The 27,649-nt window shown below is 40.9% G+C and overlaps 1 protein-coding gene across 7 annotated transcripts in view; it reads left to right on the top strand.

Annotated features, from left to right (window-relative positions):
- Nucleotides 1-1,047: 1,047 nt before the first annotated feature.
- ttll4 (tubulin tyrosine ligase-like family, member 4) overlaps nucleotides 1,048-27,649 on the top strand; it is a 52,977-nt gene continuing 26,375 nt past the window's right edge. The window contains exons 1-7 of one of the 7 annotated variants that reach the window (XM_031754874.2): nucleotides 1,213-1,394; nucleotides 2,430-3,474; nucleotides 21,067-21,256; nucleotides 21,338-21,529; nucleotides 23,604-23,751; nucleotides 23,830-23,900; nucleotides 24,045-24,099. In XM_031754874.2, the coding sequence (XP_031610734.2) occupies nucleotides 2,959-3,474; nucleotides 21,067-21,256; nucleotides 21,338-21,529; nucleotides 23,604-23,751; nucleotides 23,830-23,900; nucleotides 24,045-24,099 (1,172 nt within the window). In that variant the 5' untranslated portion in view covers nucleotides 1,213-1,394; nucleotides 2,430-2,958. Of the gene's footprint in view, nucleotides 1,180-1,211; nucleotides 1,399-1,424; nucleotides 1,553-2,429; nucleotides 3,475-21,066; nucleotides 21,530-23,603; nucleotides 23,752-23,829; nucleotides 23,901-24,044; nucleotides 24,100-27,649 lie in introns of those variants that run through there. The other 6 variants (XM_039599866.1, XM_039599868.1, XM_039599864.1 and 3 more) reach the window with 6 other exon arrangements.

Genomic DNA, 27,649 nt, shown 5'->3' with positions numbered 1-27,649 from the left:
AGAGTTTGAAGCGCTGGGTCCATTTAAACTCACCATGTGTGGTTAATTCTTCAGAAATATTCCAAAAACAAGCATTTTTAGGCAAGTTAATGAAATTAAATCATGTCTGCTGTTCAGTACTTTTAAAAGTTCAGCTACAAGGTGTGCCAAAATTGGACAAACTGCACATCGACTCAATATTGATTTATTAAAAGTGCAGTTTTTTTTTTTTTTTTTTACTGATTTAGAAGCATAAATCTTTGCACAGACGATGTTTATATGCTGATTACTGATTTTCTGGATTTAAATGTGAACCAACACATATTTTAAAGGGGTTATATGCTAAAATAAATAAATAAATAAATTAGGCGAGGAAAAATCTTTTTAATTTTTCTGTTCCAGCCTCAGTAACTTTAACATTTGCTGCAATATCTACATCTCTGATGAAATCTCACAAGTGTTAGCTTTATTTTGATGCCAAGATTGTTTACACAGAGTTTGCAATCGCAGAGAAATACTCCATTCATTTTGGACATGCATACAAATTACTGAGTACCATTTTATCTTTGAATTCAGACACCCCCGGTCCTAATACACACCCAGGCCAGAGGATTTGTTTTCACACTGAGATCTGACGTGTTTGTTAAAATTATTTTAGCGGCGTATGTTCATTCGGACTGCAGCAGACACTGAAACCTTATAACGGGGAGATGCGTGCTTTAGAAATGCATTCAAAATATTTTTTAAAAGAATAAAGTGAGATTAGTTTGGAGAGAGGGGGGGATAGTACCTTCGTTTGACACCCTACCTCTCGTTACTTTGCTGTGTTCGTGTCATGTTAGAACACAATATATGGTGAATATGCTATTTTGAAAGAAAACACCTAAAAAGGAAACTGGGAGAGATTAAAATAAAGTTTAATTTAGGAATTGTTACGCAAAGGATTTCAGTAGATTCATCTAATCTGTTTGGCTTCGAAGCAAATAAACGTTTCTTTTATTCCCATGTGCCCACTAAGATCTGTACCAGATTCCCTTAGCAACAGTTACTGGGGACTTTAGCACGGAATCGGATCCGCACTATGAAATGACGTATCTTTACCAGGTGGTGGCAGTAACGCTCCGCCAAATACCTCTACGAAGAAAAAGTCCTGCTCTAGGGTTCGTTTGTACGGTCCACACTCCACACCAGTTGGTGGCGGTAAGGCACCATTTTGCTTTTTGCCAACCGCCAATAAATAATAATAAAAAGAAGAAGAAGAAGTCCTGCTCGCGTATTGGTTCAATAGACGATCTTGGGTCATGCTGATGTATCTTTTGGATTTTTAAGCTCAGCGGTGCAACATTAGAAACTCGAAAACAAGCAGCCAAGTCGTTCGACTAGCAACATCAACTTGAGTCATTACATGAGACAAAGTAGGTACGAACATAGAAAAACAAGATTCCTATGAGTTCATAAAAGTATTTTATCCTCCGGGCAGTTCTTTAGCATATGACGACAGTTTAGCAGTTTAATTGAATCGGTCTGGGTTGCTAAGCTAACGCGAAGTGAACATTGTAGCGGTAAACTGAAGGTAGGTTAGTTAAACTGGCTTTATGTATCGCTACCACACAGGGTGGGTGCATTGTTTCTATGGAAACTCAGTTTCGCGTCAGCTAACACCATTTTATCACTTAACGCAATCAAACTAGACTTATAAGTAGGCTAATGTGAAGCTAAACTGAAGCGGCATGTCAGCTCGCACGTGAATTCTCCACGCTTTCAATGACAGTCGTCACTATGACAAAAGTCAGCAGCGACAGCCGTGAATATGGGACGTTATAGTTTACTTCAAGCTAGCCAACTCCCCTCGTTCGGCCACTCGCTGATCTATAGGACATAGCCACAGTATATGCCTTTAACATTACCTGAAGCATGTTAGCCGTAGTATACGTTACATAAAGGCATCCAAAATTAAAAATACATACCGAATGTAAAAATCTGCCCCCATTATGGCTGGGCCATGTGTTCAACCCCCGTCATCTCAAATATAACATATAATTGGACCACAATCTGACAGAAAATCTGGAAAAACAACCCAAAACAAAAACAACTGCAATTAAGTGAGTGAACCACCGACACAGATCTATTCTTCCAGTCACCCAATGCTATTCTCCAAAGATTAAGTCATAAAGATACAATATTTCTAAGTAGTTTAATCTGAATCTGAAAGTTGTTCTGTAATTTAAGCAACTTAAAATTTTGACAACCCAGTTTTCCAGTGACGCAAAAGTTTGGATTTTCTCCATTGTGTATACAGAAAAGATCAAAACTCGGGATTACCTGTGACATCATATGTCCCTACTGCAGTAAAATGGCTCAAATACTAAGTGATGATAATATGAAAGGATTTTCATAATAATCAATAATTATCAATAATTGACTGTGCTTTTTCTTTCTTGTGCTTACAGTATTGGTGCTGAGAGTGGACAGTTTCATTTCCTGTAAAGTGACTGAGGATGATATGATGGCTGCAGGGTATCCCATTCTCCTGTCAAGTCCTGATACCTTAGTGTGAACAATCTGGTGCAGCCACATTTCTTCCCCCAGCAGTATATGAGGAAATGACGGAAAAACACCTTCCTCCTAATAAACCAGAGACTTAAGATTCAGCTTGAATTAGCCACGTATACTTCACACCTGAAAATATCTAAACCTGCAGCACAACCACAAGTCAATGTTTTCCTGCTTACCTCCAGCCCAGATGAGAGGCCCAGACATTTGCCATGGCAGTAGTGGTTACTGTTGGTCTGGCTTTAGCAAGAACTGGTTATCTGTTTAGTTGGAGTTGACCTTGAAAATCATCAACTTTGTGTCAGCAAGAGGAGGAGGAGGAGCTTTCAGCCATTCATTTATTAGGTTTTCTCAACTGTTAAATTGTTTACTGTGATCACCCAAAACCAGCCTTTAGAAATAAGGACGACATCGCTGGATTTTACCATGCCAACCAACCAGTCCTCCCCCTGGGGTGGAGGGAAGCTTGTGGCTTGTGCACTGACAGATCATCCCAACACCACAACCTCTGTCAGTGCACAAGCCAAGACAGTTAGAGCCACAAAAGTGCCTTATAGTTATGTTTCCTTTGAGCTATCCAGGAAAAATGACCAAGCCAAGTCACCGGTGGTTGCTGTTTGTGAAAAAGGCGATGACACCTTCACTGCTGCATCAGATGGAATTCTAACCCCAAACAAACCAGGGCTGAAGCAGACTGGCCTTACAGAGACCAGTAACTCGTCCTCTGTGCCCAAGATGGAAAACCAGGTTGGCCTTAATGTCCAGCTGCCAGATACCATGCCAAAATCTACATTGTTTGAGAGCTCCCAGTCTGCAAACATTTCAGCAGTGGAGAGTTATCAGGCTGCCACAGGTGATGCACTTATGGGACTGGGGACAGTGTCTCATCAAGATCTGTTGATCATAGGGAAGCAGGCTTCCCAGCACACCAAGAAGCTGACGGTGAGTGCTTTTCCAACACTGATGATCATTTCTAGGAATTGTTTGGGTTGCACCCCATTGCTCATGCCATTGTTTAAACGACTGTTTAGTCTACAGCTACGTTTATATTTTTTCCTGGTCCTTTTTGTGTTTTTTGCTTTAATTTCCTTCCTGTGTAAGATATCTTTATTATATATAAATAACAAACCTGTTTTTAAAAGTCTTTAGCTCTTTACCAGTGAAAACATGATATGGCATTACTAATTGTGTTATTTACACATATGTGTTCTTACTCGGCAGGGCCAATATGAGCCAATACTTGGCCCACATGTTGATTCATTCCAGTATATTTTCCATGCAGTTGGTAGAAGTACTGGGAATAAGAATAAAAATGTTTAATGGCTGGATTTAAGCTTAATTTCTTTAGTCCTTGCAGTCTGGACATGTGCACCTGGGCCACCAAATAATCTTTGTCTGTAGTGAAAAACATTGACTCATACAGTGGGAAAAGATGGTTGCAGCTAAATGGCTAGGTTGGAGTGGGGAGTATATTGTTTTTGTAACTTGTTCTGGTGTGATAAACACAATTTTGGGGGTTTTAAGAACAAGGGAGATTTGTTTTCAATGGGATGTATTCTCCTCCACTAAATCCAGTAAAAAATACATGTGAGTGGGTGCTGGTTTGATGAAGCTGCCAAGCTGCCCCGGAGACGAGTCACAGACAATATATTGCTAAAAGTAATCACTCATCCATCCAAATCATTGAATTCAGGTGTTTCGATCACTGCCATTGCCACAGGTGTATAAAATTGAGAGCCTGGGCATGCAGATTGCTTCTTGTCAAAGAATGGCTTGCTCTCAGTGAATTCCAGCGTGGTACCGTGATAGGTTGCCACCTGTGTCCAGTCATGAAATTTCCTTGCTACTAAATATTCCACAGTCAATTCTTAGTGGTATTATAGCAAAGTGCAAACGAATGACAGCAACTCAGCCATAAAGTGGTAAGCCACGTAAAATCACAGAGCAGGGTCAGCGGGTGCTGAGGCGCATAGTGTGCAGGAGTCACCAACTTTCTGCAGAGTCAATTAGGGGTGGAATATACTTGGTATACTGCGAGTTTTTCCACGTTGCAATGGTTAAAATGGCTTTATTGTAACCATCGTGTGTAAGTTGCCATGGAAATATTTAAGCTGTCTGCACCTAATCTGGTCTTTAAATTATGACGTAATGAACCCTGCTTCTAGGTCCGAACTACTCTGCATTTATTAAGGATATATGAGTATCTTGTTCTATTTAATCTGAACAAGCCCCTAAAAACAGTCAGTGATCACTGTCGGCCTCTCTTGGTTTTTATTACACTGTTCATTTTAAAGCTCAGTTTTTAAAACCTTCCGATGTAACTACAGCCCAGCCCATGCAGCAGTATATTAATGACTAACCTGGTATTGTGGATGGATTATCTCAGTTGTTCTCCTGACTGAAGTTTGGTCCGTTTACAGCATCCTGCCATGCGATTGCATTTGTCCCTAACTAGAGCTGGGCGATATAAGATTTTTTCATATCACGATATGTTTTTTCATTTCAGGCGATAACGATATATATCACGATATAAGCCAAATAACTATATTTGTAAGATTTAAATGTGCCCTTGCTCACAAGTAAAATGTGAAATAATTAGCAGCTTGTTTTAATTAAAATATTTATTTCCCATAATAAGTTCAACAGGGTAGATGTACTTAAGGAACATGAGACTTCAGTTTCAGATAAAGGCAAATATTGTAAACTACACAAAAGGCAGCCGCTAAAGCGTTTAAGTTTCAAAATAGAACAAACAAAACAGACCACTAAATTGTCAATTTCACTTAGAAACAAAATATTAATTCTAAAAATAAATCTTAGGTCGTTTTACAGAAGAACAGACAAAATTGACTAACTTTTGTCAATATCAAATAAACTGAGAACTAACGTCCACACGTACACGGAGATTTTCCTTTTTCGTTTTAAAAAATAATCCCGTCCACACGTAAACGCATAAATGAAGGAAAACGCTGCTAGGAACATGCCAAAGCAACAGGTGGCCATATATTCCTAACCGTGTAGAAATGTTGGCCAATCAGAAGTCTAGAAGCCTCGGTGGGAAATAGTAAACAAAGATGGGGCATAGAAACAGAACCGAGTCGTATGTGTGGAGGGACAGTAACTATGTGTGTATATGTAAGCATTTAAACACTGCAGAGAATACAATTAACAGTAACAGTATTGTAGAAATTCATTTCACCGAAACAATAACGTGGCGCACAGTGTGACGTCAAAAGGCGCACATCTTTGACGCCTGCGTTTTCTCCGTTTTTCTTGTCCACACGTAAATGCAAAACGGAGTTTTGAAAATATCCACCCTGGCAGGCGTTTTTAGAAATCTCCGTTTTCAGTGACTGAAAACGCCGTGCCACGTGTGGACGAAAGGTGCAAACGCATAGAAAAATCTGCGTTTTCAAAAATACCCGGCACGTGTGGACGTAGCATCAATCTCTCCTTGTTGTATAGCTTAGCTTTTCAAACAGTTTTAACAGTTACTTTAGTCTGACAAAAGCCGAATGACGAATTAGCGCTTTCAGTCAGAGATTGAGCATGCACCGCTTTATTGTATATCCAGACTTGCTTTCGGCACAATTTACAGTGCGCCGCTACTCTGTTTTTGTCAGACTTGAAATAGCGAAATACCTTCACACTACGGAACTTCTGTGGCCTTCCGTTTGACAATCTCCGGCATTGGAACCATCATCTGTTTTTTCTTCGTAACCTTCGCTCACGCCTCGGTTGATTTTCTCTAGCAAACTCATTTCCTTCATTACCTGGGCGGCCCGGCTGCAAAAACAAATACACATGTGCGCTTTGGTGCTTGTGCTGCACGTAACAAGTCATGTGACGTGACGCCGCGGCTGTGATTGGTTCGGCTCTGCGCTACTTAATTTGGATTGGCTGTTTTTTTTTTTTTTTTTTTTTAAGAGGACAAGAGAGATGAGGCCTATCGCAATAGTTTAATTTTTCTATCGAGAAAAAGTTATTTCGCGAATACATATCGTTATCGTTTTATCGCCCAGCTCTATCCCTAACCATCGGGAACCCTCACGTTAACTTTTATCGAGTGGAAAAAAGTTAGGATTCATCCTCCAGCTTCACTGTGTTTATGTTATACTAACATAGCTGTGTCGCTAGTGTTAAGGGTCCGATATTGAGGACGAGAGTAAAACAACGATGTTCCAGAAGAGCTTGGTCAAACAATTGATTTTAATGAATACGCAGCGTGGGGAGATGTAAACTGCAGAACATCAGTTATAAATCTCACTAAAAATACACTTGAGATTGCTTTTATAACATCAGGGTATTATAACGCCCCTCTTGCGTTTACAAGCACATAGTTTGCATCTTAAGAACATTATTTGCCTCTTTTACAGACAATGATCAATTTTAAGCGATAAATGCAGACACAGAAGTTCCCCTTTCTAGCACCCTCTTCCAAATATGGTGATGATCTCAGGCCTTTGAGGTCCCCATGGACTCGTCCTCCTTCTGTCACCTGTTGTCAAGTAAACTCTAGTGCAACATGTTGCTGAAAACACTCAGGCCTTTGCTCAGCTCATATTTTACTGTAACAATATACTCAGCATATAAGCTTTTAAGATTATAGATTTAACTCAACGATTTAAAGTGGTTATAACTGCACCTGTAATAAACATGTTAATATGTGATTATGATAACACCTATAATACAAATTATAACATAATGCCAACAGCTTCAATAAATGCTTTGATGAATGATAATTAATGCAACGATAAAGATGATGGTTATGAACAGTAGCAGTAAAATAATTTCTTTAATTCTACAATTCCCTCTCTTGACGTCTCCACACCGTTTTCTTGTGTCACTCCACTCTGTCACCTCTAGATCCGTTAATGGCATCATGGGCGCCGAAACCACCATTCCCAGGTCCACTGCCTTCTCTCTGACCCTCTCTAGCCGTCCTCTGACTCAGCCAATCAGACAACAACCTCAGGTCATCTAGGTGGTCCCGTAATAAAACGCCAGCTCCCACTTGAAAACACTTCATGCTTAAGTGGTCTCTGCTCCTTTTCTGGGTCCCTCTCTAGTGGAAATCTTCTCCTGTAAGGGATAGAAAACAAACCGCCTCTCTCTGCTACACCTCACTAATCTACTGTGTTCATCTATTGTTCCCTTAATTATTCAAAGTTGGTTCACAATATCATGTTCTGGGCTCTATCCTTTATATTAACTTTACTTAATCTCAATGCTCTTCATGTGTGTGAGCAACGCTTTTAGTTCTATTAAACACACCCAGGGTAAAATATACACCATCCCCATGTCAGCCCAAATCTCCGCTAGAAAGCACACTTCAACATTTTCTATCAGGATTTACGCCTCTTTTTGATTCAAGCATATACATAACATGCAAAAGTTACTGTTAATGCCAGTTAGACAAGTTTCCATTATCTACAACATTTTGTTTCACCCGTCTCACCCTCACACGTTTCCTGTTCACTTATTGCATACTTATCTTTAACACCTTCTACCTCAGTAGTTGCTAAGCAGAAACAAAGCAACATGTGTTCCACCTTTACCCTATAAAATAAATCTCTGTCATGTTTGTGTCTGTAAGCATGTTATGCATTCATTCACTACACTCCACACCATCCCTGCAAGTTAGGAGCTATACAGTTAAAAGCTAAATGAATTCCAGGCCTTTGGCCTCGCCTATGTTTAAATCATGTGTGTTTGTAAGCGTGAATGCTGTTTATCCTTCTATTGCTCCAAGTCCCCCGCAATATATCGACTGAGACATCGCGCTCATCGAAGCTTATGACCTTAAATGGACCGAACATCAACTCTGTTAATGAGCACGATCGCAATGTGTAAGAAAAAATCATTTCTGCATATATAATCTCCAATATTATTCATTTGAGTCAGCGACACTTTTAACACTCTCTTAAGAAGCTCTCTCCTCTACCCTAGAAATAAATCTATGTAATATCTGTATGTGTAAGCCTGCATTATAACCACTTATTCTAGAAATCAAAAAGAAATAAAACCTTTTCTACTCCTAAAATCTTCGCTAGTTTTCCCCAAAGCATATCTTTTTTATTCAAAAATGTCCCACAATTTCCCTTTAACTTTGGTGTACAACTTCTCATGGACACCGGCCTTTTATCTTCTAAACAGGATTCAGTTCATTTTAATCCTTTAACTTAAACATGAAAATAACAATTTCTGCCCCAGGTTTACCATATCTAAATCATCCAAAAGTCATAACATGATCCTAGAACCCATTTCAAATTACCCCTTAAATTCCCCCTTTATATTTGGACACATCACATGTGTCCAAATAAATAAAAACTCAAAATACGTCACCCGGGCTTAGTAAATTAAAGCAATAAGGTTAGTCATATCATCTCTCCAAACACCTCAGCAATCCTCCTCTCAAGTATATTTGCTCCGGCCCTGAAAGCCTGTGTTTAAGGAATAAAATCAATTTAATCATCATTCCACATCTCCTCGAACTCCTTGCTCCATTCAAAGTCTGGATCCTTGGAATTTCCTGGAAACAAAACCTGTACTCTACATTTCATAACCAACTCTCCCCCTTTATGATTCAATCTGTGTTATAACAAATAAAACTTAGAACAGTTATCAATCATGTGTTTCTTCAGTTAATGGTAACATAAGTTATATCAAAAAATGTTTCCCCTTTAGCATTTAGCATTTTATAATGTAATAACATAATCTAACCCCAGTAAATAAAACAGAAATTCCCTCAAAGCAAACATCAGCATCCCCAGAATTAAGTCTTCCACTCCTCCTGCTTATGACAAAAGCAAAACAAAGCATCTCCTTTCTCTTGCTGGCATGGTAAATTGTTTGTCCACATTTATTCATCCCCACCTTGGTCCAGTCACACACATTCACTCACATGCATTCACACCAGGTATTGCCAATAGTGGAGACTCCCGCGCGAATAAACAGATACTCCCCTCTCAGCAAAATGAGCTCATTCATTTGTTTTACCTTTTTAGGAAAATAGTTCTTTATACTTTTGGACTGGATTGGCTTGCTACAATCCTTTTAAACAGAGACTCACAACCAATCAGGTCCCCACCGGCAGACTCCTCCTCAGCCAATTATAATCTGGAAAGCCCACCTTATGATTGTTCTCCCAAAAACTTTGTCAGTGCTGTTAGTTCACTCTCTTTCAGGCCTGCTTCAGAACAAAAATGAGAAAAAGAGAGCTGATTATTAGCTCATCAAAGCACAAAACAAAATCACCTGACAGGTTTTTTCTAAGTGCACTGTTACAAAATAATGGGCCCCCTTAGACATGTCCATGTTTAATAAAACTCCCTCTATTAAATAAAAAACAACAACCTCAAATATCTTAAACAATCTTAAATTTCACCCGTTCAATGCACTGAAAACCTCATCAAAAGCTGCACCGTTTTGCACACAACAATGTCCCCCCTTTAAGCACTTTACCATACTTAGATTTAGCATAACATAAACACGTTATAACAATGTGTCATCACTAAATTATAAATTTCTTATCCAAATCTGCACCTCTAAACAGTCTACATTGCTTCCTTTCGTCAAGGCCTCAACCACACAGACACACAGGAAGCTTCTTTCTCTCCACTCCTTTCAGCTAATTTGCATACTGAGTCCTATCTCAACAAGTTGCCGTGACAAGAGAAATGCCTGTTTAAACCTTAACACATTATCGAATTATTTTCATTTTCTTTCTATAATAATCACTGGTTTGATCACTCAGTACGAGAGCACTCCTAAGTCACTCTTTTAAAACTACTTTAATCACTTTTCTTTTCCATAACTCACTCCCTTGTCATACAGCTTCTTTTGAGTTATTCCTCAACTTCAAACTCAAGTGTATTTTATTCAACATTCACACCATTTTAACACTCATACAAGTAGCAAGCTGATCTTCATTGCATATGTTTGCGTTCTTAGCCAAGATTAATCAGTGTCTATGCATTAATCTTCAAGAGGTTGTCTCTGTAAGGTTAGTGCATTTTCTGTTTTTAGGTGTGATTTTTATAAATGTTTCTTTGTGATCTTTGTGATCTTGTAAATGTTTCTTTTCCAGTGTTTCAGACTCCTTTACAATTCTCAAGCTGATTTAGACAGGGAGTGTTTTCTCTCTTTGGCTCATCACTGGTCATTGTTAATGACATTTCCCCTCTGCCTCTGCCCAGCAGCTTTACCCTTCAAGTCCCGTCTCCACCAGTGAGTCTGAGCTCACAGGGACTTAGGCCAAGTAATCGTGACTGTGCCTGCCTTAGGTTGTCCCAGGGTTTTGAGATGGAATCTTACCCGTCATGGGCTATCCAGCCTTCCATACTCGCATGATACAGGGGCCAACTGGGCAAGGGTGTTATCAGGTCTAGGGGACACACTGGTTATGGAAATTAAAGGAGTGTAAACTGCTTTCTTTATTGCATGTGTGTATTAAACTTTCCAACAATAATTTCACATGTAACAATTTGTGTACGTGCGTTTTCAATTCATTAATGTAATTGTTAGTTCATGTATTATTTCTCTCGGTCTTTCTCTTTTCTAAAACATGTAATTAATATAATTTTATTACTTTTTCTTAAAACATGCATTCGCTTCATCTTCTTAGAATTTAACTCGTCTGTCTATTTCTCTGGGTGCTCCCCTGACACAGTCAGTCACACACACACTTCCTGTCACACAGACAGCAGCACAGTATTTTCTGTTTCTCTCTTTCCTGTTTCTACAGGCTAATCAAACTCTTTTAGTTTTGTACTTACATTCTACAAACCCTCTGTAATTCTACTAACTCTTGATCTAAAATGTAGCGTCATTCGCACAATAATTTCATAATCGTCTCACACACAATACCTTTTAAATATACTAAATTCTTTGCATTTCTACTCACAGCATTCACACACTTGAACTGCGACAAGAGTTCAGGAATATAACTCAAAATACGCTTTCCTAAGAGTATTTTAGACATGCTTTTCATAATCAGAAAGAGCAAGTCCAAGAAAAACAATTGAAACCTCTAATCATTCTCACAGCATACACATAACTGGAAAAAATAAAACACCCCAGCATTTATTGCTGAAAAGAAGTTGCTATTGAAAGTAATATTTTAGTCTTCGGTATATACAGTGGTATATACAAGCTTGAAACCTGGACCCCCCGTAGCCGGTTACCAAGATTACGTGAAGTACCCTCAGAAGGTCTGCTAGATGATGTTAATGCAGCACTACAGATGATACCTACAACCACGATTACCGACACTAACAAGCTGATCTACACTACGGCAGCAGTGATCAGTGAGATGCTTGGCTACAAGTTGAACAGCCACAAGGGCAGTACCCTCCATGGAGAAGGAGGCTAGAGGGCAAGATCAAAGTAGCACGGAGGAGGTTAGCCAACTAACGGAGTTGCAGAAAAGCGCGACAAAGAAGGTGCATAAGAAATACAGCAAGCTGTCCATACCTGAGGCCTTGAAACTGCCAAGCAAAGACTCACAGCCTTGGCCAGCCGCTTGAGGAGGTACACCAGAGAGATCGAAGGCGGGAGAATAAACCAGCTGTTCTCCACAGAACCAGCAAAGGTGTACTCTCAGTGGCAGAGGAACAATAGCAGAACAGCACCACCAAGGCTGGAGACGGAGCAATACTGGAAGAGCATATGGGAGAAGGACGCAACCCATAACGGCAATGCTCAGTGGCTAGTGGATCTGAGGGCAGACCATAGCGACTTCCCTGAACAGGGTCCGGTAACCATCACAGTGGCAGACATCCAAGAAAGGGTCTCCAGTATGAAGAGTTGGACAGCACCAGGGCCCGACATGGTTCACGCCTACTGGCTGAAGAAGCTGACTGCACTCCACGAGCGTCTGGCAGCACAAATGAACCAGCTGCTAGTTAACGAGAGAGAGTGGCTAACCAAAGGTCGGACGGTCCTGATCCCCAAGGACCCCAAGAAGGGACCGGTCCCATCCAACTACCGACCAATAACCTGCCTCAGTACTACATGGAAGCTCCTGTCAGGCATCATATCAGCTAAGATGAACAGGCACATGGGTCAATACATGAGCGGGCACAGAAAGGGATTGGCAAGAATACCAGAGGCGCAAAACACCAGCTACTGGTAGACAGAACAGTCAGCCGAGACTGCAAGACCAGACTGACCAACCTGTGCACAGCCTGGATTGATTACAAGAAGGCCTATGACTCAATGCCCCACAGCTGGATACTGGAATGCCTAGAATTGTACAAGATCAACAGGACCCTAAGAGCCTTCATCAGGAACTCAATGGGGATGTGGCGACAACACACAGAGGCCAACTCAAGCCCATAGCACAAGTCACCATCAAGTGCGGGATCTACCAAGGAGATGCTCTGTCCCCACTGCTGTTCTGCATAGGCCTGAACCCCTCAGTGAGATCATTGACAAGACTGGCTACGGATACCGACTACGGAATGGAGCAGTTGTCAGCCACCTCCTGTACATGGATGACATCAAGCTGTATGCCAAGAGTGAACAAGACATCGATTCACTGATACACACTACCAGGATATACAGCAATGACATTGGAATGTCATTCGGACTGGAGAAGTGTAGTCGGATGGTAACAAAGAGAGGGAAGGTAGTCAGAGCTGAGGGGATTGAACTACCAGAAGGCAACATTGCAGATATAGAGGACAGTTACAAGTACCTGGGGATCCCGCAGGCGAATGGGAACCATGAAGAGGCAGCTAGGAAAGCTGCAACCACCAAGTACCTGCAGAGGGTCAGGCAAGTCCTGAGGAGTCAGCTGAGCGGTAAGAACAAGATCCAGGCCAACAACACCCCACGCCTGCCCGTGATCAGGTACCCTGCTGGGGTAATAGGCTGGCCAAAGGAGGAGATGGAAGCCACTGACATAAAGACAAGAAAGCTCCTTACCATGCATGGAGGGTTTCACCCCAAGTCCAGCACCCTGAGGCTGTACGCTAAGCGGAAGGAAGGGGGCGGGGACTGGTGAGTGTCAGCACCACAGTCCAGGATGAGACAAGAAACATCCACGAATACATCACGAAGATGGCCCCAACTGACAGCGTGCTCAGTGAATACCTCAGGCAGCAGAAACCCAAGAAAGAGGAGGAAGGCGAGGAACCATCATGGAAGGACAGGCCCCTGCACGGTATGTACCACCGGCAGATAGAGGTGGTGGCTGATATCCAGAAATCCTACCAGTGGCTGGACAAAGCTGGACTGAAAGACAGCACAGAGGCACTAATCATGGCAGCAAAAGAACAAGCTCTGAGCACAAGATCCATAGAGGCTGGGGTCTATCACACCAGGCAAGACCCCAGGTGCAGGCTGTGTAAAGATGCCCCAGAGACAATCCAGCACATAACAGCAGGGTGCAAGATGCTAGCAGGCAAGGCATACATGGAACGCCATAACCAAGTGGCCGGCATAGTGTACAGGAACATCTGTGCCGAGTATAACCTGGAAGTCCCAAGGTCAAAATGGGAGATGCCCCCAAGGGTGATGGAGAATGACCGAGCTAAGATCCTGTGGGACTTCTAGATGCAGACGGACAAAATGGTGGTGGCTAACCAACCGGACATAGTGGTGGTAGACAAACAGAAGAAGACGGCTGTAGTGATCAATGTAGCGGTTCCAAATGACAGCAATATCAGGAAGAAGGAACACGAGAAGCTGGAGAAATACCAAGGGCTCAGAGAAGAGCTCGAGAGGATGTGGAGGGTGAAGGTAACGGTGGTCCCCGTGGTAATCGGAGCACTAGGTGCAGTGACTCCCAAGCTAAGTGAGTGGCTCCAGCAGATCCCGGGAACAACAGCGGAGATCTCTGTCCAGAAGAGCGCAGTCCTGGGAACAGCTAAGATACTGCGCAGGACCCTCAAGCTCCCAGGCCTCTGGTAGAGGACCCGAGCTTGAAGGATAAACCGCCCGCAGGGGCGTGCTGGGTGTTTGTTTTTTTTTGTTGTTTTTTTTTTTTTTTTTTTATATCAAAACTCAGTCAATTGCTATACATCCTGTAACAACTCAAACTTTATTTATTTATTTATGCCCTCTAATAAACACAAATGGCATCTTAAACACACGCATTCAACAATGTTTGCAGCAGTACTTGTGAAACCAACTGTGGTTTAAGCAGTTCACAGCTTCCTAATTTGCATTTTCACACACACTCCGTCTAAAAATGGCATCAGCACTTCAGCTCAGTGCTGGGTCAGACTCCTTTCACACCAAACCTCTTACTTTATATTACAAAGACGTCCTATAATTACAACTGCAGAGATTATCAGGCCTATTAACACCTACACAATTTCGACAAATTTAAATTAACGGTCCAACCGATAAACTCCCTGAGTTTTTTGTCATCAATTAACCAGTCTCGAGTTCCGAACTTTGCTGACCAAAAAAGTGCAAACCACCGTCCCGGACGGTAAACTGACCCAGTCAGTAGCTTATTTTGGACCGTCCTCAGTTGTCCACGATTGCCAAATCAGACTATCCCTTCCAAAGGAAAATCCTGAGCGTCCCCAGGAAATTTGGAGCGTCACCTCCGAACAATGCACTTCTCAGAACTCCCAGAGTCCCGTTCTACAAAAATTTAATTACTTTGAAGACACCCCATAAATCTACACAAGCAATCTTATTGATGTCCAAGCCCGGCTTTATATTCAATTGAGACTTTACTGTCACAAACTATTCACCAATTACCTATTATCCTATATTCTCTTAAACATTTCTGTATTTTCTCTTGTCATGTCTTATTTCTTGAACTCAGTACTGTCACTTTCAAAGTTTCCTTATTCTTACTTCCACTTTCAATTCTCATGAGACCTTCACCAAAATCAAACCAGACATTTACCAGTAATTTCAGTGAGTAGACTTAAATTTTCAATGCCCAATTTGGCACACTTTAATTCAACAGGTAGTGCCTTACCTTTGAATAAGCCGGCTTATGTCAACTCACTTCGACCACTGACTCGTGTCTGCCCGTTCGAGCGCCTCGGACCCTCTCGGTCTTAACCTCCAACTCTCTCCCCCCTCAACCACCGGCCAATGCACCAAATGTTAAAGGTCCGAAATTGAGGACGAGAGTAAAACAACGATGGTCCAGAAGAGCTTGGTCAAACAATTGATTTTAATGAATACACGCAGCGTGGGGAGATGTAAACTGCAGAACATCAGTTATAAATCTCCGCCCAAAAATACACTTGAGATTGCTTTTATAACATCAGGGTATTATAACGCCCCCTCTTGCGTTTACAAGCACATAGTTTGCATCTTAAGAACATTATTTGCCTCTTTTACAGACAATGATCAATTTTAAGAGATAAATGCAGACACAGAAGTTCCCCTTTCTAGCACCCTCTTCCAAATATGGTGATGATCTCAGGCCTTTGAGGTCCCCATGGACTCGTCCTCCTTCTGTCACCTGTTGTCAAGTAAACTCTAGTGCAACATGTTGCTGAAAACACTCAGGCCTTTGCTCAGCTCATATTTTACTGTAACAATATACTCAGCATATAAACTTTTAAGATTATAGATTTAACTCAACGATTTAAAGTGGTTATAACTGCACCTGTAATAAACATGTTAATATGTGATTATGATAACACCTATAATACAAATTATAACATAATGCCAACAGCTTCAATAAATGCTTTGATGAATGATAATTAATGCAACGATAAAGATGATGGTTATGAACAGTAGCAGTAAAATAATTTCTTTAATTCTACACTAGCCACCACGCAGCACATCATTATATACCAGCTAGCCCAACTTCAGTAACTCTACAAACGTCACTGCTGTTTAGTTTTCTGTTGAAAGTGATAGGTACATTTTAATCTTTCAGAAATCTCTCAGTCAGAACATACTATATCATGTTTAGGTGGAAGCTAGCGAGCTAACTTCCTGCTAACTTCTAACTCTGTTAAACTCCATAAATTGTGTGGCATTCTGTGGATGCCTGGATGTTAAACTTAATTGTTACACCTGGTAAATCAGCAATGCTGATCATTTTATAAAAGATGAAAGAATTTAGACAGTTTGTAACTCTCAGTGATGCTGCAGTGTTTATTTGAATTTGGGACCTACAGCGGAGTTTGGACCAGGAAACAGCTGATGATGTAAGACTTGAAGACTGGGTTCACTGTGAGTTATTTTTCTCTCACACGCTGCGAATGCGTCATTAACCCCCCCCCCACACACACACACACACCTGTCACACATACGTGTTTATAAACTACCAGATAGGAAAAAATTGTGACAACAACTGGAGTTTCAGATGGAAACTCGAGGGAATGAGACTTGCTGTCGTTTGGATTTCACAATAAGGATGTTGAACAAAATGCGATAATTTGCAAAACATACCATAAAACTATTGCTGTTAAAGGTAGCAGTACAATGAAATTATTCCACCAGCTGTAAAGGCATCCACTGCAAAATCAAGACTGTTTTAACTTTGCATGTCAGCGTTTCCACACACACCAAAGAAAACGTGAAATAAACCAGCAGTGATAAACATGATTCCTGTGACTGTTCTAGGTCAGTCGAGACTTTTGTTTCTGTAATTTGAGGTCATCACATTATTTTATTTTTTTACAGTTTTTATATGTTATAAGCACAAAAGAGCACCTTTTTTTTTTTTAGTTATTTTGTCTTATGAATTACTGCTTGATGTACTTTTTTTTGCTTTGATTGTTTGTTTGGTAAAGGTCTCTGACCACAGAGATGCTGTGACAGTATTGTTGTTTGTGAAAAAAAAACCTCTGTGTGCAACTCATGGTTAAAATAAAGCGTTTCAGTTCATTCTGATTTTTGTAATGAATATGAAATGGTCGATTTAAATCAGTATACCAGTGCAATTTTAGGCACTATATGGTTAAATGTAACATTTGTTTTTGGAGGTTATTTAAACATATCTCAATATTAGAGTTTCCTCATATCGCCGGGCCCTAGATTCAATTGCTACAGACATCCTAATTGGAGCGGATACTGCGAGCCAGGCCTCCTCATCAAATAGGAATCAGAATACTTTATTAATCTCTAAGGAAATGATTTGGTTACAGTTTCTCTAAAAATAAGACAAAGGCATTTAGAGAAGTAACAAACTGAACTAATTAAATAATACAATATATTACAAAGTTACAAAATATAAGAAATAGCTCTAATATAGCCAGCATCTGTGTCTGACCTAACAAATACTGCACTGCTAGAATGGTCCAAATTTCCTATAAACTCGTAAACCTTCCCAGCCTTCCCAGAAGAGTCGACGGTGTTATAGCTGCAAAGAGTGGGCCGACATCATATTGAACCCTGTAGATTAACGGCACCAATAAACCGCCGGAATGGTCACTTCACTCACCGCCGCAGCCTCGTCCCATCAACACTTGTATTTATACTCGCCATTAAGCTGCAGGAAGCCGCTGCAGTATTCTCCTGAGTGATGGGTGTGGCCACTCAGACATTATTATTAGATAAACACTTATAAACAGAAGTTGAACTTTGTCAGAGTTTTGTTGTAAAGTGTTTTTTCCCCAAATTCTCAAGCTTTTAAACTGTTCCAACATCTCCCTCTGTATATCTGTGTGTCGCTGAGCTTTGTGCTGGAATATCATTAAAATGTCTGTAAAAGCTGACGATCGTACGCTTGTCTTAAACCCAGTTGCAGCGGCCGCGGTGCAGTGCACCAGGTTACAAAAATCAAGACGTGCATGACTTTCTGACAATGATTGCGCCTTGCACCACATGATTTGAAGTCAAAATCATTTTGTGACACGTTGAGCATAATGGCTCCATAAGAATGGGATTTCACTCAAGTTCATATGTGTGTGTATATATACACAATATAGTGTACAAACTATGCCAAAGATGTAGGAGAAGAGAACTTTGAGGTATTTGTGTGCCATGGGGCAAATTTTAATTTGTGCCTACATCTTCAGACTGAAGATATGAAGGAGTATACCAATGTTTTAACATCTGAGAAGGGCTTTGCTTCACCAAAGAAGCAAAAACACGTTAGAGACAACAGAATCTCCATAAAACGTTATTATTATTCCTCATGTCAAACCTAATTTCCAGAACTAAAGTCAGAACACATGAAAACTTGCAGAAACATATGTTTTCATTGCTGTTCACACAGAAAGGCTTTGGGCAGATGGTGGAGTTGAACTCAGAACCTTCTTGCTAATAGGCAGTTGTGTTAACCACTGCTTCACTGTGCTCCCCTCACTCATTTCCATTAGTATTATTATACTAACGGTAGATTTGTGATATAACAATGTCAAAGGTGACAGGCAGGAAAACAGAAAAAAGAGAGAAAATATAATAAAGGAATAGAGTTCAAGTAGAAAAGCACAATGAGTTGCCAACTGCTGTACCTGTTGGTGAGTGAGGGAGTGAGCCTTTGTCATGAAGTGTACTTGGCAATAAGGTTGATAAGCCACAATAGTGCCCCCCAGGAGCCAGAGCAGACAGAGAACGACCCAGGAGACCCAGGGCATCCAAAGCCCCAAAGAGTACTGAAGACCCAAGGCCACACATCTCAGTGACAACTGCATGCCCATGCAACAGAAATAAAAGCATGGCCCAGATGAAGCTCCTGCGGCAAAAGGGCAAGACCCTTAAAGCACCAGAGGTAACAGGCAGCCTGCCCTACCATAGGCTGGACATCCCAGCATGAGCCTAAGAACAGAGCCCCAGGGCCTCAGCACCCCTATTCCTCAGAACCTGATCCACAAAGTTGATCCCAGGCCCGCAATGACAATGCCCCATAGCACCCCAGTGCCCAAGGCCAGCACCAACCGATTAGTTTTCAAAGGAGGCAGACATTCTCCAGGCTTATTGTCGTCTAGAGCAGCGGTCCCCAAACCCCGGGCCACAGACCAGTACCGGTCCATGAGTCGTTTGGTACCAGGCCACAAGAGTTGAGCCTCGGGTGTGCAATTTATGGTTTTCAGGGTTTTTATCAGTTTTTAGTGTTATTTTTTAATCGTTTTTATCGATAACTCTGTTTCCCTGGGTCTTTCCCGTGTGTTATGAATAAATCTTCTTTTTTTTTTTGTACCAGTTCTGGTTTCACTTTGTTTTATATATCTGCGACACCTTAAAGGCCGGTCCGTGAAAATATTGTCGGATATAAACCGGTCTGTGGCGCAAAAGGTTGGGACTGCTGGTCTACAGTAATACACAAGTCATTTTCTGATTTTCAATTCGTGAGGATAGTTTTCTTAGTGATGCATAAGGCAGTAAGAATTTTGTGATGCGTTTTCTTCCATAGGTATTCGCTTATGCCACCTAAAATGCACAGTTTGCTTTTTGGATGGGATACAGCAACTAAACCATTTGGCAGGTGTTCACACAGAACCTCTGAACAGCTGTATATGACCGTAAAACATGCATATGGTTATCAGCAGAGTTTCCTGTGCAGTGGCTGCATGTTTGTGGGTAAAGCCCATGTGGAACATCCTTTGTCCTGTACATTGTATTCTGTGGAGAGTTGTGTGTTGTACAAGTTGTATGTCGGGTCTTTTAGTGATTTGGAAGGTGTTTAACCTCCTAAGACCCGAACTCTTCCACAGCATGCATTTTTAATTTCTCTTTGATAATTGGGCACATTGGGACCCGATGAATGTAAAAACGAAGAATCACCAGATTTTTTTTTTTTTTTTTACCCAATTTTTGTTTCTAAGAAAAATGAGAGCCATATATGAAGACATTTGTTTTAAATTTTGATAAAACAGAGGCAGTAATAACGTCCTCGTAAGTGGATATCAGGCCCTTGTAGAGCAAAATTTAGTATTTTGGTCTAGACAACCCAAAATGTGATGTCCACATACGTGGACGCCAGGTCCTAGGAGGTTAAATATATTGTGTATACAAAAATTTTGATGTGGGTTGATGGAGAGAACTCGCTCCCATTTTGCAGCTGGAAGTGAAGTTGAGTCATCAGTAGTGAGCAATAACTCGTACACTTTATTAAATGCAGATGTAATAATAAAAATTACAAAGATTTAAAAATCATTTTAGCCACTTCTAAGCTCACTTGACTGGGATTTAATATATGACACACTTCAACTAATGAAATTCAAGAAATCAATAATTCCATTATTTGATATGTTCTTGGAATAAAACAAAATTTCTATCGTGAATAATGTGTTCCAGATTTTAGACTTTTAAAGCAGTTATGATGCTTAATGCTAGAACTCACGCAAGCCAACTTTTATTTCTACTTTTTCACACAGTGCTTGTTGTCGGTGCAGCCACAACAACCATCATGGTTTATCTTTTAAAGAGTTTGAAAACAATTTTCATGGTTTGTTTTTCCATAAAAATGTTGACATGTTTAAGTCTAGTGATTTAAACCAATCAGTCTAGGGGGTGTATTAGGGATCAGTGAAAGCAAATAGTTTATTGTAGGCAAAACCATAATTTAGTCATCTTCAGAAATATACCTATAATTATAGGTAAGCTTTATGCAAGTCTGTCTGATGTTCTCTTGTTTTGTTTTGTTTTTCTCCGTAGTACGAGGCTGCAGACTGTTTCTCTTTGCCACCAGTGCCTGATATGTGCCTTAGTCTTTGTAAACATCAGGGGCCAGCTGTGGAGAAGGATGCTTCCAGCCTTGACAGCACAAAAGCAGAGAGAAGAAGCACAAGAGGAGAAGCAAAACCTACACAGAGGAGTTATTCAATTCCACCAGCAGCAAAATACGGTCAGACACACAACAGCAGCACAACTTCTTTTGACGTTTCTTTTGACTGTCAGCTCCTTGTGAAAGGTGTTCCTCTCACAGTTTTGGGGGCAACTACAATCGCCAAGTCCCAAAAAAGAGCATCACTAGATCTAAGCAAGCAGATCCCATGTAGTCTGCTGGGAAGAACCCGGCCCACATGCAAAAGTATCAGTTCCTTTCCAAACAGTCCAACACCACCTTTGAAATGTGCCAGTCAGTCAGAAAAGCCACCTCCACCAGACGCTGCTGCAGGTAATCAGAGCTTTTTGTTTGCTTAATATGTGCTACACCCATACTAAAGGAACCCAGGAAGTGGAGATTGTCTGAGTATAGATATGAATATGAGATAACAAGCTAATTTAAAAGGTACAGTTGTTTTTTGAGTTTTATTAATCGAACAGCAAAGAGTATTGTACCCATAAATGGATTGATGATCAATTAGCTGCATCTTCCAGCTAATTGACTGATTTTCATAAAGTTAAAATTAATCCAATGAACATTCATACGAGCAGACACCGGTTTGTGGGAGCCACCGTCTTACCATCTTGACCACGTCGGACGAGGTGGATATCGCCGTTTGGCCTAATTGTGTTTTATGAATGAGACTGGACACATTGGGAAAGAAGAAGATTTGTGGGTGTTTGTGTGCTATTGAGGCAAATGTTATGTTTGCACGTTTAGACTCAAGATATGACAAAATATGTCATCTGAGAAGGGATTCTCTTTCCCCATGAAGTGAAAACATGAAGGAAGGAAATAATGTGGAGATGTATGGAGTTGGCATTGGTTGCAAAATCTCTCTGCATTGAGATTTTTCCCCAGTGATGACAAGCCTTGTTTTTTCCAGTGAGGTAGATGTCACCCCACACCGTCACACTACTACTGTTGTTACCCTGTTGATGCAGCAATCAGCATAGCCTTCTCCACACTTCTCTGCACTTGAACTCTATGATCAAACTGCACTAGACCCAATCTGGACTCATCACTGAACATAACATTTCTCCGTATGTTAGGATTTCAGTGCACATATTGCAGCACAGCAGTGCAGATGGGCCTGGCGGTGAAGTGCAGTCATTGCGGGGGCCCTGAAGGCCAGTTGTCACCATATCAGTATTATCATATTATCTTTCTCATTGGCGGTCATATTATCTTATTATCTTATCAGTATTATCTTATCATATCATCATATCAAGAGGTAAATCAGCCAGCTACGTTTGTCGAGAAACTGATTCTGAAGTTTTCTTGGAAAGGACAGTTTTGCATCCAAGGTAGCCACCTGAGTTTGTTTGTTAAAATGGTTTTATTTTGACAGAAAGCAAGTAAAATAAACTAAAGGTCTGGAGGCCTGGCAAAAAAGATGGAAGGAGTCTGAGCCAGCCATGCAATGGGCTGTAGGAACTTCTTTTCTCCAGAAACGGAAGACAGAAAAGTTACACTAACAAACAAAGCTGCAAAACAAAACCGGCTACCAGAGCCTTTGTCCCAAAAGTGACTTTTGGTCTCACACTGGCCGCTTGGAATGTAAAGTGTGTCATGTGGTTAAGAGGCGTCGAGTTTCTTCTCATTTTAAATTTCTGAGGGCAGATGTTATAAACAAAGTGTCTTTGAATGGCAGAGATGCAGAAGTGTGTGCATATAGCACAGAGCCATGGCTTAGTGTCTAAATAAGCATTTATAATTCTGAACTGGTTTGATCTTCTGCTCACCACAGACAAGCCTAGAAACTGACCTCACAGCTCATTGTTCATCAGTGGTGCTGGTTTCAGTCATTGTGCAAATGTGCTGCTGCTGTGCTATAAGATTGGAAACCTGAAGAAGTCACCTGGATGAGTGACGACTCGTTTCTCCCACTGATGCTACATCCAGATGAACAGAATCAACTTTTTGGGAAGCCCAAGCAGAATTGTTGGACTTTTAACTCTGTGTCTGGGAATCTTATACAAGTCAACACGTACCACACAGCAGCATAGGTCGTGTTTTACACTCTTTGGTTAATATGTTTCCACCCACTGTTCTTTGTTTAAAATGTTGCAAAACAAAAGTCAAATTTAAAAAAAAAACACATACTCGGTCAACCATACCCAGGTTTATGATTCTTTAGATATATTTTCATTCTCAAGAATTTAATATCCTTATTGCAACAAAGGAGGCCTTTTTATTTATTTATTCATTTGTTTGTTTTTCTTTTATTTTAAAGATTTTTAATGGTATACACATTTCTTGATTTGGTATGAGCCCCAGTTTTGTGTTCACAGTACTGTGTAGTTATGTAGCACAGTCCTACATAACTGTAGTTCACATACAGATGTTTCCTTCTGTCCTGCAGGAGCCTTGGTGGGCTCAATGACCAATCAGATTTCAGCCATTTACCTCACAAGAGAGGGACAGCCAGCCTCCACATCAGATTTCTTTCCATCCCTTTCCTCTCCTTCACCGACACAGGAATCCCTGCTTGAAGAGACTCAGCCCCCTGCGTGAGAATCAGCTACATTACATTTCAGCTTTCTCTCCTTCACATCTTTCCTCGAGTAATTACACTTGATTTTCCTCAGCCCAGAGCATGCTGCACAGGTGGATGTAGAAGAAGAGGAGCTGGCTGATGAGCTTGCCTGCAGTGATGACGGTGAGACGTTTAAATAACCTCTATCATACTTGTGCTGTAATTAATCAACTGGTCAGTTTTCTGTTGATGATATTATATGACATTTTGTATTGTTATGTAATAATATAGTACTGATGAGAACATTGTTATTTGTTGTTGAGTCAGACAGCTCATCCATCACTGGCACTTCATCCAGAGGGTGCAGCACTCTCCCCTCCAGGTAAGACATGTAGTAACCATACACACACCATCATTTGTTTATTTACTGTGACTTTCATAGAACAAATATTCTTCCAATTCCAAATATGGTTCTTTATCAATTAAAAGGGAACTAAGAGTAAAACAACAACAGAAAACACCCAAACATGCTGCACAGCCATATTTATTTAAGCAAAAATTAAAACCTAGCTTAAACACATTCTTCAGCAGCCAGATCCTTTTTATTAGTGTGCGCTCATTCAAAATGGGAATCTGTTGCCACAAGCATGGTGGCAGCATTGTAGTACAATACTGTAGATCTGGGGTGGGCATCTCCAGCCCTCGAGGGCCGGTGTCCTGCAGGTTGTAGATGTGTCCTTGAACCAACACAGCTGATTTAAATGGCTAAATGACCTCAACATGTCCTGAAGTTCTCCAGAGGCCTGGTGATGAACTAATCATGTGACTCAGGTGTGTTGCCCCAGGGTGAGATCTAAAACCTGCAGGACACCGGCCCTCGAGGCCTGGAGTTCGACCCCCCTATTGTAGACGTAGCAGTTCAGTGCAGTCAAAAAGAACACGAAGGCTCGTCTCATGTTTGCCAAAGCACATCAGTCCACAGAAAATATTCTGTGGACTGACAAGTTTCCATTCTTCATTACATCCATCTCATAAGAACATCATCATACCAACAGTCAGATATAGTGGTGGTAATGTGATGGTGTGTGGCTGCTCTGCTGCTTCAGGACCTGGAGGTCTCGCAGTAACTGATGAAACCATGAAGTCTACTCACTTTTGCTACCCAGCCTTTGTGCTTGATCTCTGCACTTTTTGGTAGTGTGTTTATCAGCATTTATTAGAGAGTAAACAGGTGTTGTAATCCTCCTTGTGAGCCACTGGCATCCAGTGTACTTAGGCTCTGTAGGAGGATAATGATCCAAAACACCAGCTCTCTGAATCACTGAAGAAAATAAATAAATCACAATAATGGTTTTGCAGTCAAAGTGTGTACTAGTGCTGGGCGATATGGAAAAAATATTTATCACGATATGAATTATTTTATATCACGATAACGATATATATCACGATATACCACCTGACCTGTGGTCATCTGGAAAGTATGCAGTCTGTAAACAGCGAGTGGAGAGGGTGCAGTCTTTGTTTTGAGTTACCGTAAAGCATGTCGCAAATCCGGGTGCACGTACAGCAGCACCATGTCGCAAAACCACAAGACGGAGTTTCTGTGCAGAAAATATCATTTTTTTATACTTTATTTTCTCTTGCATAAAGTTCAGAGTATGTATAGTGAGAAGACAACACAACAACAATTTGCCACAGGCTATTTAACCCTTTAAGACCTACCATAGAACCAAGTCCGCCAGAGCTTATCTTTACATTTTACATGCTGTAGTGCCATTTGTGGGAGCATTTCAAGTTGCTATACATCAATACAACCGTTATAGCCCAAATTTTAATAATATGTATGTATTAAGTCCATAGTAACTACATAAATTTCAACAAAGTGCAATAAACTACAAAAAAATTGAAAATCGTTTTTGTTTTGTTTTTTACATATATTTCTAGTTAGAGAAATTTAAGAGGCTTATCCCTCAAAACTGTAAATACAAAAAAGTTGCACAAAATTACGGAAGCGTAGAGCTACCACACAGGCAAAAGAAAAATAGAAGTATATCACGTTATAACGTGAAAAGTTTATTGTTCTAACAAGATACTTTTCATGTTTGTACAATATACTATCACGTTATTACAATATGCATAATTATCACGTTCGTACAATATCAATATTATATTGTATATAATATTATATATTGATATTTTTTTTTTCAAATTCAAAGCGTTTATTGTCATGTGTACAAAGAAAAGCATTTTTCTGTGCAATGAAATTCTTTCTCTGCTGTCCACACACAGATGCCAGTTAATATGTACAAATAGAAGTAGAACAGTTAAAATACAAATAGTATAAATAAATAAATGGAGACAAAGATTGAAGCGTTTTTTTGGGGGGGGGGTTTTGCCTGTCCCGTTTGGCTCTTTTGCCATCAGAATTATTGTCTAAAGGTGAAGAAAGATGCCCAACGGATTTACTTTACCAAATGGACCATCCCAGCCTTGCCGTAATGGTCTATTTGATTCACCTTTTACTTTGCTTAACGTTCTTCTTATGTATTAGTGTTAAAGATACAGGAGCATGATCGCTGACAGCTATAGGGTGAATCTCAGTGTCTGAAATGTTGCTCAGCAGTGAGCTGCTGACCAAAAAATAATCAGGCGAGAGTAGGAGGCGATGAGCGTGAGAAAAAGTATATTCCTTACTGGTGGGGTGAAGGGAGCGCCATGCATCGCAAAGACCAAAATCGCTCATATACTGTTTGATTATATTTATGGACGGCCAATTACGCTGAGTTCCTGCTGTATTGAGCCTATCCATTTCTTCATTTAGTCCAAGTTTGAGGTCGCCTCCAAGAACAAGTGTGCCATCTAAGTGTTCAGACTAACAACAGACGGATTATGGACTCAAATGTCATGTTTTCACCGAAACATGGTTGAACAACAGCTGCCGGACAATGCTATCGAGTTAGCAGGGCGCCACACACACCGAGGCGACAGGCTAGCAGATGACTCCGGCAAGACCAGAGGTGGAGGTTTGTGCATTTATATTAACAATGCTTGGTGCATGAACTCCACTACTACTGAGAGTCACTGCTCACCTAATGCGGAGTTTTAATGGTCAAATGCAGACCTTATTATCTCCCCAGAGAACTCACTTGATCATACTCACTGCAGTGTATATCCCCCGGAGCGCTAATGCTAGGTTGGCCATGAAAGAACTTTCTGCAGCCATTAACAAACACCAGAATAAACACCCGAGGCTGCTTTTATTGTTGCTGGCGACTTCAACCACACCAACTTAAAGACAGTCCTCCCAGATTCCACCAACATGTCTCCTGCCACACCAGAGGAGACAAGACTTTACACCATGTGTATTCCAACCTGGCTGGAGCCTACAAAGCAACACCCTCCCCACATTGGACAATCAGACCATCTCTCCTGTTCCTCACACCTAGGTATTCACCACTCATCCAACGTGTGAAACCTGCTGTGAGGACAATTAAAAAGTGTGGCCAGAAGGGACAGACACAGTGCTCCAGGACAGATTTAAAAACACAGACTGGAATATGTTCACCCACACAGACCTGGACCAGTACGCCTCATCTGTACTGGATTACATCTCGAAACCACAGACAGTGTCACCACCCAGAAAGCGGATCACCATGTACCCCAACCAGAAGCCTTGGATGAACCGGGATGTTCGTCTCCTCCTGAAGGCCATAACACTGCCTTTAGGTCAGGAGATGCACACGCCTACAGTACAGCCAGGGCTAATCCAAAGAAGGGCATCAAAAAAGCCAAACACCATTACAAAAGAAGGTAGAAGAACACTTCTCCAACTCAAACCCCGACGCATGTGGCAAGGACTCCAGACCATTACAGACTACAGGACCACCAAACCCTCCCGCATCCTCTGATGTCTCCTTCCTCAACGAGCTCAA

The sequence above is a fragment of the Oreochromis aureus genome, linkage group 16 (genome assembly GCF_013358895.1).
Source record: "Oreochromis aureus strain Israel breed Guangdong linkage group 16, ZZ_aureus, whole genome shotgun sequence".
In the NCBI taxonomy this organism is placed as follows: Eukaryota; Metazoa; Chordata; class Actinopteri; order Cichliformes; family Cichlidae; genus Oreochromis; species Oreochromis aureus.
Note: the sequence above shows the minus strand (reverse complement) of the source record. Positions and strands in the feature narration are given on the sequence as shown.